The 14,138-nt window shown below is 38.4% G+C and overlaps 1 protein-coding gene and 1 long non-coding RNA gene across 7 annotated transcripts in view; one reads left to right on the forward strand and one right to left on the reverse strand.

Annotated features, from left to right (window-relative positions):
- Window positions 1–14,138, forward strand: part of LOC113602841 (uncharacterized) — a 108,644-nt gene that overhangs the window by 39,118 nt on the left and 55,388 nt on the right. For both annotated transcript variants that reach the window (XR_003424371.2, XR_008300306.1), the window contains exon 4: window positions 12,878–12,983. This is a non-coding gene — a long non-coding RNA (uncharacterized LOC113602841). The remainder of the gene's footprint in view (window positions 1–12,877; window positions 12,984–14,138) is intronic.
- Window positions 1–14,138, reverse strand: part of CB4H12orf56 (chromosome B4 C12orf56 homolog) — a 111,014-nt gene that overhangs the window by 36,753 nt on the left and 60,123 nt on the right. For all 5 annotated transcript variants that reach the window (XM_027071339.2, XM_027071338.2, XM_027071332.2 and 2 more), the window contains 3 exons: window positions 8,311–8,417; window positions 7,375–7,464; window positions 1,998–2,121 (listed from right to left, as the gene is read on the reverse strand). In XM_027071339.2, the coding sequence (XP_026927140.1) occupies window positions 1,998–2,121; window positions 7,375–7,464; window positions 8,311–8,417 (321 nt within the window). The remainder of the gene's footprint in view (window positions 1–1,997; window positions 2,122–7,374; window positions 7,465–8,310; window positions 8,418–14,138) is intronic.

Genomic DNA, 14,138 nt, shown 5'->3' on the forward strand with positions numbered 1-14,138 from the left:
CAGACCTATCTATTCTGCCCACTAGATATTTTTATATGGAAATGCCAGGGTGGGGGAGAGGGGAAAGTGGGTGATGGGCATTGAGGAGGGCACCTGTTGGGATGAGCACGGGTGTTGTATGGAAACCAATTTGACAATAAATTATATTTAATATAAAAAAATGCCAATGGCAATCCAGTCAACTAATCCCAAACCAAGCTCATTATTCCCCCCCCCCTTTAAAAAAATTTTTTTAAATGTTTATTTTTAAGAAAAAGAGAGACAGAGCACGACCAGGGAAGGGCAGAGAGAGAGGGACACACAGAATCCAAAGCAGGCTCCAGGCTCTGAGCTGTCAGCACAGAGCCCAACACGGGGCTCGAACCACAAACCTCAGGCTCATGACCTGAGCCAAAGACAGACAGGTAACTGACTGAACCACCCAGGTGCCCTTCATTATTTCCCCTTTGAACCTACTCTTCTTGCTGTAATTCTTATTTGACACCCTGGCCAGAATCTAAAATTCATCTAATCCTCACAGTTTATTTTCACATCAACCTATGAGTGCAATTTCCTAAAAATTACTGGAATCTATCCTCTTTACAACTACCATCCCTTTTCTTCATTAATTTATTCAACAAATATGCATCAGACCCTATACTAAGTGTTGGGGATACAATGAGTAGCAACAGGGACATGGGTAATACCTCATGGAAGGTAGTGGAGAACAAACAATAATCTAACAATCAAATAAATAAATGCGTAGTTGCTAACTGAGACAAGGGCTGTGAAAGAAGAGAATAGGAAGTTAGGAGAGCTCTAAAAAGAAGCCTGGTCTCATTTCAGGGGTCAAGGATAGCATCCCTCTGTCCTATTATTGTTCCTCACCTGGACTCCTGCACTAACTTCTTAGCCCTGCCTGAGTCTTGCTTCTGTCCCACTCTTTAATCCCTGATCCACTCACTCCACTGTTAAAGATGGTATTATAGACACTCCATTATAGACTTATAATATTCAGACATATGAATATTATATTCATGTTATATTTAATTAACATTTGTCTCTCTAACCAGACTATAAATCAATAAGGGCACATGTTGTATCTGTTTTGCTTCTTGTTTGCACCCCCACAGGCTAGCACACTGTTTAGCTCATAACAGATTTTCAACAAATATTTATTGAGTGAATGAATACATGTAAGAGTTTTCTAAAACAAAACTATATGTTTAAGAACTATCAAATCATGTCCCATCCTTTTTTTTTTAAGTTTATTTGAGAGAGTGGGAGAGAGAACATGAGTGAGGGAGGGACCGAGAGAGAGAGAGAGAGAGAGAGAGAGAGAGAGAGAATCCCAAACAGGAACCACACTGTCAGTACAGAGCCTGACATGGGGCTCGATCCCACAAACCATGAGATCATGACCAGAGCTGAAATCAAGAGTCAGACACTCAACTGACTGAGTCACCCAGGCACCCCTATGTCCCATCCTTTAAAAAAAATTATATGTTGTTCTGCTTGAAATAAACTAGTAATAAACTGATTTATTCTCTCAGGATATGTGCTTTCTAGGTAGTTTGATATTTCTAATGTTTTAGTAAAACTTTAGAAAAACAAGTAATTCTCACTGAGTTTGCACTACTTAGATAGCTAAGGAGATGATAAACTAAAGCAAGAGAGTTAACCCTAAAATCTCTTAACGAGAGTGCTTTTTTACCATTAGACCCTACTATGGAATTAACATATACATAAATATTTTGTATAGAGACAAATAAGCAGATTTATCTAATACATGCTGAATACTAATTATTTTCCTTAGTATACATACTTAAAACATCTAAAATAGATGTATTAATATTGATAGACTAGCTATCTAAGTTTTGAAGTTAATGGTAAAATATTTACTCTGAATTATATTTATATCCTCTACCATGTCATGGTCTACATTAGAAGACAGAAATCCAGAGCACCCCTATATATTATATTTAGTCTACCCCCAAATTCTTATCTTATCATCTTACCTCAGCATCAAAAGACATCTCAACTAAAGTTGAATCAGCCACCAACTGGATATCAAACACAGGACAAGATTTTGGAATCTGAGGTTCACTAATTAATATTATCATAAGATTAAATAATGCTCCCCTAAAAAAATAAAAGGCAATTAATAAATAAAGTTTGAAAAGAAAAATAGTAAAGCCAAGTTTGCAGACACTGAATATAATTACATTTAAAAGTATAAAGCATTAAGGCACCTGGGTGACTTAGTTAAGCGTTTGACTTCGGCTCTGATCATTATCTCATGGTTTGTGGGTTCGAGCCCCACATCAGACTCTGCGCTGGTGGTGTAGAGCCTGCTAAGGATTCTCTCTCTCTCTCTCTCTCTCTCTCTCTCTCTCTCTGCCCCTTCCCCATTTTTGTGCTCTCTCTCTCTCAAAATAAATAAACTTATAAAAAAAAAAACACATGTGTATGTGACACATGCATATCATTTTTTTAAAAAAGTATAAAACATTGCAGACCATTCTCTGACTGAACTTTTGGAGCCTTGGACATGCAGACAATTAAGTAGTGATAAAAAATTTAATTCAAAATATAATTTCTTTGTCTTTTGGCTCAAAGCAAGTATAGGTCTAGAAGTTCCCAAAGCTTAGGAAGCTTAGTAAGTCTGGACTTAAGGGAAATTTGGGTGAGTTCAGTTGAATCACTTATTTCCCAAAGGGCTTCCCCCTCCCTCCCCCCCACCAAAGGACTTTTTATGGCCTATTAATTCCAGGAAATATTATAGTAAAAAAAATAGATTATTTGTTTGAAAGAGGCATAGTAAATACTTGGTTAAACCAAATTCATTGCATATCTTTACTACTGGACTTCTCAGAGGCTTTAATAGGCTCACATGCATTGTATATCTCTGAGACAAAGAAACCACCATATGAAACACTTCTTCAAATGCGTGTTTGAACACAGATTTTTTGACTGTAGAACCCTTTATAAAATTTTTGGGTTGAAATACAGTTAACATATTAGCTTCAGGTGTACAACATAATGATTCAGCAATTATATGCACCATCAAATGCTCACCACGATAAGTATAGTTACCATCTGTCACCATACAAAGTTACTATAATATGATTAACTATGTTCCCTATGCCATACTTTTCATCCCCGTGACTTATTTATTTTATAGCTGGAAATTTGTATCTCTTAATCCACTTCACCTATTTTACCCATCCCCCCCTTCCATCCCGCAACCACTAGTTTCTTCTCTGTATTTACAACTCAGTTTCTCTTTTTGTTGTTATTTGTGTTTGTTCATTTGTTTTGTTTTAAAGTTTCCACATGTAAGTGAAATCATATGGTATTTGTCTTTGTCTGACTTATTTTACTTAGGATAATGCCCTCTAAGTCTATCCATATTGTTACAAATGGCAAGATTTCATTCTTTTTATGGCTGAGTAGTATTCCAGTATAATATATATGTATATATATAACTTCTTCTTTATTCACGCACCTACTGATGGATCTTTAGGTTGGTTGCATATCTTGGTATTGTAAATAATGCTGCAGTAATTATAGTGCATATATCTTTTCGGATTATTGTTTTCATTTTCTTTGGATAAATACCAAGAAGTAGAATTACTGGATCATATGGTACTTATATTTTTAGGTTTTTGAGGAACCTCCATACTGTTTTCCAGAGTAGCTACACCAGTTTATATTCCCGAAAACAGTGGATAGAATTATTTTTTTAACAAAGCATTTCAAAGGCTTACTATTCCACTGAAGACTGTTAGTTAATAAAACTAGTATTAAACTTTAAGTCTTTTGCTTTCCAAAGTGGTGTACTATCCATTAATCTACACTAATAACTCACTTAAATTGTTACTACACATTTGAATAATACACACTATTATTTGAAAATAAAAGGGCAAAAAAAAAAAATCACAATCCAAAGCAAGGATTCTGAGGAGATAGGTTTGGTAACACCATCTTCATGTGTGTCATGCAATCCATATATGGTTAAAAAGGAGATGAAGGCAGGCTACTAGGAAAATCACTTGCCTAACTGAAGACAGTGCCAGAGTAGCTTTGACAGACGGGAATAGTAAAAGAATTTACAGCTAGGACTATATAAAATCCTCTATAACCATAAGCATTCTCTTTGTAATGGAATAAAGGAGACTAAAAAAATCCCTGCTTGGTAATATTTGAGGCTTCATAATCTTTTTTTTATCTTAAATTAAAAAAAAATTAGCATTTATTCATTTTTGAGAGACGGAGCATGAGTAGGAGAGGGGCAGAGAGAGAGGGAGACACAGAATCCGAAGCAGGCTGGGCTCAAACTCACAAACTGTGAGATGACGACCTGAGCAGAAGTCTGATCTTAACCAACTGAGCCACCCAGGCGCCCTGAGGCTTCTTAGCCTTTTTACAATCACTTAAATCATTACCATGATTACAAGTTCATGATTAACCAAAATTTTAATAAAATAGGATTCGCTTCCTTTCTCCAACTCAAAGAGCAAGTCAGTTCTCATATCTACAAAAGAAGAATCTTGTCAGCACACTTCTCAAAAAAGTAGGATATGTCCTACAGGATATTTGCTAATGTTTTATTCAGGCTGTTTTAAAATAGCCCATCTTACTTTTAGAAGATCCTTCCAAAATCAACAAAACATTCCATTTAGAAGCTTTTCTTGATATTAAGTTTGAAATGGCATTCCATTTTCTATTACATTTAATTAAAGTCCTTTATTTTCAGCAGTATTTTCTTTTAAAAGTATCATATATCCAGGGCTAAGGGAAGAAACTCAAATTCTGGGTCACTTGCTGTGATAATATATGAATTCAACCATGACAGTATTAAAATATGAAAGGATTATGGCACATTTTGAGAAGAAATATACAGAACTGAGTTGAACTAATAAAATCTCTACTTAAGGAACAAATTAAGAGGAAAATGCGGAAATGATTAAATGCTTTTTTATTTGTTCAAATGGAGTTTAATTTGGAATCTACTCCTTCTGCCAACACTATTTAAAATCCACTAGGTCAATAATAGAAAAAATTTTAATCCGTATGATAGTTTCATCCCCAAAATAAAGACGACTTACGGGATTGACATTACAGTCTTAAAAAATGGTGCCAACAGTTGTGATACTTTTATTGTTTAGATTGTTATTATTTCCAGTGTAAGAATTTTGAATGCATTGTAATATATTTTTATACAGACTTTGAAAGGCAAACTCATGGTCTCATAAGGCAGTCTATGTTATTGTGGTAGGCAGAATTCTAATATGGCTTCCAAGATATTTTACCCCCTTTTATATATACCCTAAATAATCCTTTTCCCTTAAGTGTGGGCAGGACCTGTGAATATATTAAGCTATTACTCCTGTGATTATGTTATGTTAGATGAGAAAGGTGAAGGGATTTTGCATACATAATTAAGGTTCCTAATTTGTTGACTTTTGAGTTAATGAAAGGGAGATTATCCTGGGTGAGCCTGATTATCGAGCTGAGCCCTTTAAAGAGTGCTTAGGCCTTCCCTGAGCTCAGAGATAGTCTCCTGCCAAGAAGCAAACCATCATGAGTTTACAGCTATAAAGAAATTAATTCGGCCAACAGAAACCCAAATGAGTTTGGGAGATAACCCCAAGCCTCAGATGAGACAGCAGCCCCAGCCAACGCCTTGACCACTGCCTTGTGAAAACCAGAGCACATGATCCAACTGAGCTCTGCCCAGATTTCCTGATCCACAGAAACTGTAGGATAAGTAATTTATAGAGTTTTAAGTCACTGAGTTTGCAGTAATTTGTTACAGGGTAATAGAAAACTAATGCAGTTATATTAAACATTTACTGTGCTAATTAATGCTATGGGTAACACGACTGGACCCTATGCGTATCTAAAAGTTAGTATTACAACCAGACTGTATTATAGCAATATATGTGCACCAATGTACATGAAAATAATTAGTCGTATCAGGAAAGAGACTTGCTGTAGTAAGGCTGATGTGTCCAAACCAAATCAAGAAAGAACAATTAAAACAACACTTTGCAGCAGAGGTTAGTAAGAGTGATGGTTTTTCAACTTGGACAGAGAAAGGTAAGGACCAAAAAGTGTATAAAAAGGGTAACATGATTCTGCAATAATTCAGTGTGACAAAAGACAGAAATGTAAGAAATAATCTTGGATCTCTGTCCTGGAGATTGGGGAAATGGCAGTTCTATCAACTACATAAAGAAGTATAGAGACGCTTGGGTGGCTCAGTCAGTTAAGTGGCCAACTTTGGTTCAGGTCATGATCTCAGAGTTCATGAGTTCAAGCCCCACATTGGGCTCTGTGCTTATAGTGCAGAGCCTGCTGGGATTCTTTCTCTCTCCCTCTCTCTCTGCCCCTTCCCTACTTGTACTCTCTCTCTCTGTCAAAATGAATAAATAAACTTAAAAAAAATAAATAAAGTATACATAGGGGGCACCTGACTGACTCAATCAGTAAAGCATGGGACTCTTGATCTTGGGGTTGAAAGTTCGAGCCCCATGTTGGATGTAGAGATTACCTAAAAAAAAAAAATAGAAAAAATAATAGAGTGTGTCTTACTTGTTCACTGTAAAGCAGGGTCAAGAAACTACGGCCTGTAGGCCAAATAACCCAGAGCCTATTTCTATAAATAGAAATTCTATAAATTTTCTTTATTGGAACAGAGCTATGCCCATTCATTTATATATTGTCTGTGACTGTTTTTCTGCTACAGTGGCTAAGTTGAGTATTTACAACAGAGACTATATGGCCTGAAAAGCCAAAAATGATTACTCTATGGCCCTCTACAGAAATGTTTGACCATCCTGGTATACAGTATAGTATGCCCATAGTCCTTGGCACATAGCAAGTTGCTTAAGAAATGTTAATGAATAGGGCGCCTGGGTGGCTCAGTCGGTTAAGCGTCTTACCCTGTGTTAATAAACCCCCAACATCATTCACTTCAAAGTCACACAATTATATATTAGATGAAGCTACTATAACTCCTGCATTTGCAATATAGTCTTTCTGTTGTGTGGGTATAAGGGCACTCTATAAAATTCTAGTAGAGAAGCCCTGGCTTTAAATGTATGATGGGGCATTTGGTCTCTTTCAAGTTCAGCAGACAATGACAAAATATAAAATTATGCCAAAAAAATCTTTGTGCCCTTAATAATCCAGAGAGACAGAGAGTGCTCACTATGTGCCAGTTGATCTGTTCATCACAGAAGGAAGTGGAAAGACAAAAGAGTTTCATATACTTACAAGGGGATTGACTAGAAGAGTAAAAGAGCTATCAGTTTTGGAAGACACTCAATAGAGTACTTAATGGGTTGCAACTACAAGGTCCCAATGTCTTCTTCTAAAAAACCTTACTTCTTAGCTTCCAATGTCTTTAGGCGTGATGACTCAGTTTCTGTTTCTCTGAACATCAGTCCCAGAGTCTGCATAATTTCAATGCATGCCCTAGAAAACAAAGAGGAAAAAAAGCACGGAAATGGCATGATTGCATTACAAGTCCAGAATTTCACAAAATCAGTAATCCTTGATAGAATTGCTCTCAGGTAATTTATATAGAAAAAAAGTACGAGAAGGAAATTCTGTATATCAGATTGTCAACGTTGGTTGACCACTCTGTGATTGCTGTGTAGTAAACACTCAGAAATATTTGTTGAATGAATCAATAGCTGAATGTCAGGATTAAGTTATTTTCATATTGTTTTTTTATCCTTAAAATTTTTTTTCTGATAATCACACACTACTTTAAAATTATTTTTAATAATTTTAACTTTTTCAGGTAGGTAATATTTGGCTCAAAATTTCAAAGGTAAAAAAGGGAAGACAGTGAAAGGTGTCTTTCCTCCAGACACACATTTTTTTTTTCCTTTGGGACAACCAATATTCTAGTTTCTTGTATAGCCTTTCTTTAAAAAGTAGAACATAATGGGGGCACCTGCCTGGGTGGCTCAGTTGGTTAATCATCCGACTTTTGATTTTGGCTCAGGTCATGATCTCATGGTTCATAGGTTCGAACCCTGAGTCAGGCTCCATACTGAGAGTGAGGAGCCTGCCTGGGAATCTCCCTCTCCCTCTCTCTCTGCCCCTCCCCTACTTGTGCTCTCTCTCTCCCAAAATAAATAAATAAACTTAAAAAAAAGTAGAACAAAATGAATGCTATTTTAAAAAATTTATGTGAAGCAAAACTTGCAGCGCCATTTATCATTAATATGGTACGTATTTTGTCCAGTGCCTTCCATTCATCTTTAACACCCTAGGGAGAAAAGAATCTATGATTATCCAGTTAATACTTACACCAGCTCATCAGCCCTTTGGCTTCTATTTTGAAGTGTGCTCTTATCCCTAGACTCTGGCAAGTACTCATGAAGTTTGTTCACTAGGAAATAGAAAAGGTCACTGGTCTGTGAAAGCAAGCAGGAAAGAAGATGGTAAATAAGGTATCAGATGGTAAAACTCTATCTTTACATAATAAAAATATGAAGAAATTATTCTCTGGGGACGAAGTGAATTAAAATATCTCTCATTAATATTAGCATAATCCGAACTGAAAACACTTTTACTTACCACCGGGAAACAGACCACTGTTCTGGTGAACAGAGCCAGAGCTAAAGCCTAGGGGTGATGCTGAGAGATGCTTAATAGGCTTGGCTCTCCCGTTAATATTGAAGGCCCTCTAGAAGTAGGTGTTTAATCTCAGGCAAGTCATTTACTTACCTGGGAATAATATATTAAATGGAAGCTACTCTAATTCCTGTCTTTCCAAAGTAATTTGGCCTTTGTGAGGATACAATGAAATAAGGGCTAGAAAAACACTTTTAAAAATGTTTGCTAACCTGGGGTGCCTGGGTGGCTCAGTCGGTTAAGCGTCCGACTTCGGCTCAGATCATGATCTCACGGTTCATAGCATCACGGCATCGGGCTCTATGCTGACAGCTCAGAGCCTGGAGCCTGCTTTGGATTCTGTGTCTCCCTTGCTCTCTGCCCTTCCCCTGCTTGTGCTCTGTGTCTCTCTGTCTCTCAAAAATAAATAAATGTAAAATAAATAAATATATATATTTACTAACCTAAAAGCAAACTCACAGCATTGGTGTAGCCTAATGAAGATGGTGGAGAATGATACTAATAATTCTGTTAGTACAGTATATTTCCATCTCTGCCAAAATAAACACAGACTTAAGAGTGCAGGAACCAAATTTTTTGTGCTGCTATGCCGTCTCTTGAGATAAATTGAGCATGAAGTAAGCACTGGCCCATGAAATCAGGCAAGTTGGTACTAATTAGAAATATAATGTAATTGCTTCTCTTTTCTGTCCCTCTCTTGTTCATTTTCTTCCCCAGGACTTTTGTTTACTAGTGACAAATTAGACTGTTTGTTTAGACAGGTATTATGGGTGCCTGTATATAGGTGATCTGGCATGAGAAGAGGCTGAGGATGGCAGGTGGAGAGAGGGACCAGAGGAGAAGGAGCAGGATGCATAGCAGACCCTCTCAGAAGGGCTGCTGTTTACTCACTGCCCTGGTAAATTAGCACGGTTGGTGGCTCTGCACACTAACTCTGGTGCCTAGTTCTTTCAGTTCATATCCCAGCTCTGCCATGGGTCAGCTTTGTCGTATTTGGCAAATCACATACACACTGTATGACTCAGGTAATGTCTAAGATGGAATTAATGTCACCTGATGGGGCTGAAATAAGATAGTATGTGTAGGGGCTTCTGGGTGGCTCAGTCGGTTAAGCATCTGACTTCGGCTCAGGTCGTGATCTCACACTCCGTGAGTTCAAGCCCCACATTGGCCTCTGTGCTGACAGCTCAGAGCCTGGGGCCTGCTTCGGATTCTGTGTCTGCCTCTCTCTCTGCCCCTCTCCAGCTCGTGCTCTGTCTCTCTCTCCCTCAAAAATAAATAAAAACATTTTTTAAAAGAGAAAGAAATAGAATTACCATATGATTCAGCAATCCCACTAATGGGTATACTCCCAAAAGAACTGAAAGAGTCCCAAAGAGGTATTTACACACCCATATTCATAATGGTAATATTCACAATAGCTTAAACATGGAAGCAACCCAAGTATCCATCAATGGAGAATGGATAAGCAAAATGTGCTTTATTGGAATAAATGGAATATTACTCAGCCTTAAAAAGAAGCAAATTCTGACATATGCTACAACATTGATGATCCTAGAAGACATGATAAGTAAAATAAGCCAGTCACAAAAAGACAAATACTGGATGGTTCCACTTACATGAAATATTTAGAGAAGTTAAATTCATAGAAGTAGAAAGAAGAATGGTGTTGCCAGAGGCTGTGTGAAGTGGGGGAATGAGGAGTTATTGTTCGATGAGTATAGTTTCAGTTTTGCAAGATGAAGAGAGTTCTGGAGAGGCTCCAACAGTATACAGGACCTACTTAAAATCACTGGACCATACATTTAAAAATGGCTAAGATAGGGACACCTGAGTGGCTCAGTCCGTTAAGCATCTGACTTCAGCTCAGGTCATGATCTCACGGTTCGTGGGTTCGAGCCCTGCATCGGGCTCTTTGCTGATAGCTGAGTCTAAAGCCTGCTTCAGATTCTGTGTCTCCTCTCACTGCCCCTCCCCTGCTTGTGCTCTCTCCCTCTCTCTCTCTCAAAAATGAACATTAAATTTTTTTTCTTTTAATGGTTAAGATGGCAAATTCTATGTTTATGTGTATTTTACCACAATAAAAAATAATGTTGAGAAAAAAAAAACTTCATGGAGAAAAAATAAAGGGTTAGGAAGGAACATGAACAGAGAATTCTTTCATTCACTCATTCATTGATTGAACACATAACTACGGATTATCAGCTATGTAGCAGGAACTGTACTAGGTAATGAGATAATATCTTGAGCAAAGCAGACAAACAAACATGGTGTCCATAATCCTAAAGCTTACAATTTAGTCGACCTATGAAAAAATGTTCTCATAATTTAAAATTTACTTGTAAGAAAATTGTTTAAAAAAAAAAAAGATTACCTTAAAGAAAATTATACGCCATACAGTTGATTTCAAAAGGGGACATTGTGTGTGTGTGTGTGCATTTATAGTACATAATATATTTATATAAAATTATATATATTTGTAAAATTTTATTTATATGAAACTATTATATGTATGATTTTTTATCATCTTACTCAGGAACCAAAAATTCGAGATGCCTCTAATCTCCCCACACCAGTGTGGGTTCCTGAGGAAGTTTCACACAACCTTATGTTCACCAGGGAGCCCAGCACAAAGTTGCAAAACCACTGCTTAAGCTTAAAGCCATAATAACTTTAAAGAAAAAAGCTCCTAAAAGAAGATAAAAATGTTGACTTTTATTATTTATATATGTTAACTTTGTATAAATGAATGTAAGATTGTGGTTATGGATTAGAGAGAACATAAGGCTACCAGGTCTTGGAAGCATGGTGGGGAGGAGAACGAGGTACCCCACTAAGTGTGGGGAGACCACAAATATGGAGACTGCCCATATAACTTTTATTTCCCTCTCTCTTCATTGTGGCCTCTCATTTTTGACAACTGAATTAGAAGACCTATTTTAATCCATCTAAGGACATTACATTAAAGAAGGGCTGCAGTATTTTCTTTTTTTTTAAATGTGTATCTGTTTATTTTTGAGAGAGAGACAGAGACAGACAGAGAGGGAGACAGAGAATCCCAAGCAGGCTCTGCGCTGTCAGCACAGAGCCCAGTGCAGGGTCCAAACTCACCAACTGTGAGATCATGACCCGAGCCAAGATCAAGAGTTGAGCACTTAACTGACTAAGCCACCCGGGCGCCCCTGCAGTATTTTCAGTTAAGCAACAGAACATGAATGCTTTATGCCTAGATTTCTGATCAGGTTAATTTTTCACAAGACAATAAACTTTCAGTTCAATACGAATTGATTATGGGACCTGGTATACGCATGGCACACGTTAGACCTTAGGGTGAATACGAAGATGATGAGTAAGACACATGCCTGTCCTGAAGAAGCTTATAGCATACAAGGGTAAATTTAAAAATTTGCCAAAAACTGTAGTAAAAAGGAGACTTTCTGAGCTAATTCTTGAGGGTAGGAACTGTGTCTTACTCATGCTCACATTTCTAATGCCTATTCCCATTCCTGGCCTAGAGCAGTCATGTAATAAATATTTGTTGAATTGTTAGAAGGTGCTGAGATACCATAGAACTGCATTGTCCAACACAGTAGCCACTGGTCACATGGCACTACTTAAATTTAAATCGATTAAAATGGTGGGGCGCCTGGGTGGCTCAGTCGGTTAAGTATCCAACTCTTGATTTCAGTTCAGGTCATGATCTTACAGTTCGTGAGTTCAAACCCTGCGTCAGGCTTTGCACTAACAATATGGAGCCTGCTTGGGATTCCCGCCTGCTTTGCCCCTCCCCCACTCACAATCCCCCCCCCCCTTCTTGAAAATAAATAAACATTCTTTTAAATTTCACTTCCCTAGTCACTGGCCACATTCATTGTGGCTAGTAGCTACTTTATTGAACAGCATAGATTAAAGAACATCAAAGAAAGTTCTATGGTACAGGACTGCCAAAACAGATGAGAAAGAGGAGGGTTCCAAAGTTCCCCATAGAGGATGACAGGAAAGGCATTTGAGCTGAGCCTTGAAGAATGGATGGGTAGGATTTTAACAGGAGAAAATGGAAGAAAGAGTAGCCTAGAGATAACAGCAGGGGAAATGAGGAGGGGCTGGAAGGACAAGGTGTTCAAGTCACCCCACGAGGCTGGAGCTTTTAGAGGAAAGAGATGAAAGCAAGGAAGTGTGGGGTTGAGTGGGTTAGGCCCAGCCTCATTCTCTTTCTTTGTATCTTTCTTTGGCTCCACAGCCAAGGCCATCTGCATCAGGCACACTGGAAGATTGGACATGCTTAAGAAACCTCGAGGCCAACGCTCTGATATTCAACATCAACACCCTTCTTGCTAGTCTAGCCTGTAAGTGGTACCTCAGTTCTCCTACCTAGACATCTGCTTTAAATCCAGTCCCCCGATTGTGTCTGGTTTATGTAAGTGGACATCTGTGAGCCCAGTGTGAAGTCCTTTGCTAGTCCTCTCCCAGCTGCTAGGTTTACTCTGGACAATCTTTGTATCCTTGCCACCTCCCCTACCTCATTCCATGAAGACTCTATTGCCAGACCCTAAACAAGCAGATCTTCCTGGTGTCAAATGTTTTTGCAGACATTTGGGTATAACCTACGCATGTGCTGGAATGCCCTGATCTCTTTTGCACACTCTCTGTGTAGAGGTCACTCTCTCCGCCGGTGCTCTGTGCCTTCCCTGGGAGCATCTACAGCTGGGTTCGTTTGCCCAGTGCCTGCCCTATATAGATGTTGGCCCTTCCTGAAAACCCACCTTGCATGGGCCATGCCTGTCCAAATTTGGAATCTGTGACAGAAGTCCTTAGTGGAGAGCCTTAAATGCTAAAGCCAACGTGTTTGTACTTCGAAGGGAGAGCCACAAGAAGTTTTTGAGTGCGCAAGGACACAAAATCAGAGTTACAGATTAAACTAATACCACGTGTGGGATGGACTGGAGAGTTATACTTGGGTGTGATATAATATCAGTTTCCTTAGCCTTTTCACATTACCTCCATTTCCATGTTCATAATCACCTTGTGTGGTCATTTCGATGCCTGTTCCTATATTCTCTACAATCCTCTTTAGTTTTGGAGTCAAGACCCGGATGTTATATTCCTAACAGGGTGTATCCAGTTCAAGCATTTACGTAGCACAGTATCATTGTTGCCTGTCTCAGTGTTGGGGGACATTTGACATAATATTCTATGCAGCTAATACACCCTCTAATTAGGGTAATTAACCATTTCAGTTTGCTTGGGACTATCCTAGCTTTTGCACTCAAAGTCCCATATCCTGAGAACTTCTTCAGTCCTAGGCAAGCTGTGACAGTTGGTCACCCAAGTGTGGGCAAACCTGGGTGGTTGGTCATGCTACATGTGAAGCCCTTCGAATCTAAGACCAGGACTGTCTTGTATGGCTGGGGAGCTGAGCACTTTACAGCTGCTCAATAAAATGTTGGCAACTCTGAAACCACTGGCCAGAATTAGGATACAACATATAGCCATCAAGAGGA

Source organism: Acinonyx jubatus, chromosome B4 (assembly GCF_027475565.1).
Source record: "Acinonyx jubatus isolate Ajub_Pintada_27869175 chromosome B4, VMU_Ajub_asm_v1.0, whole genome shotgun sequence".
Lineage (NCBI taxonomy): Eukaryota > Metazoa > Chordata > Mammalia > Carnivora > Felidae > Acinonyx > Acinonyx jubatus.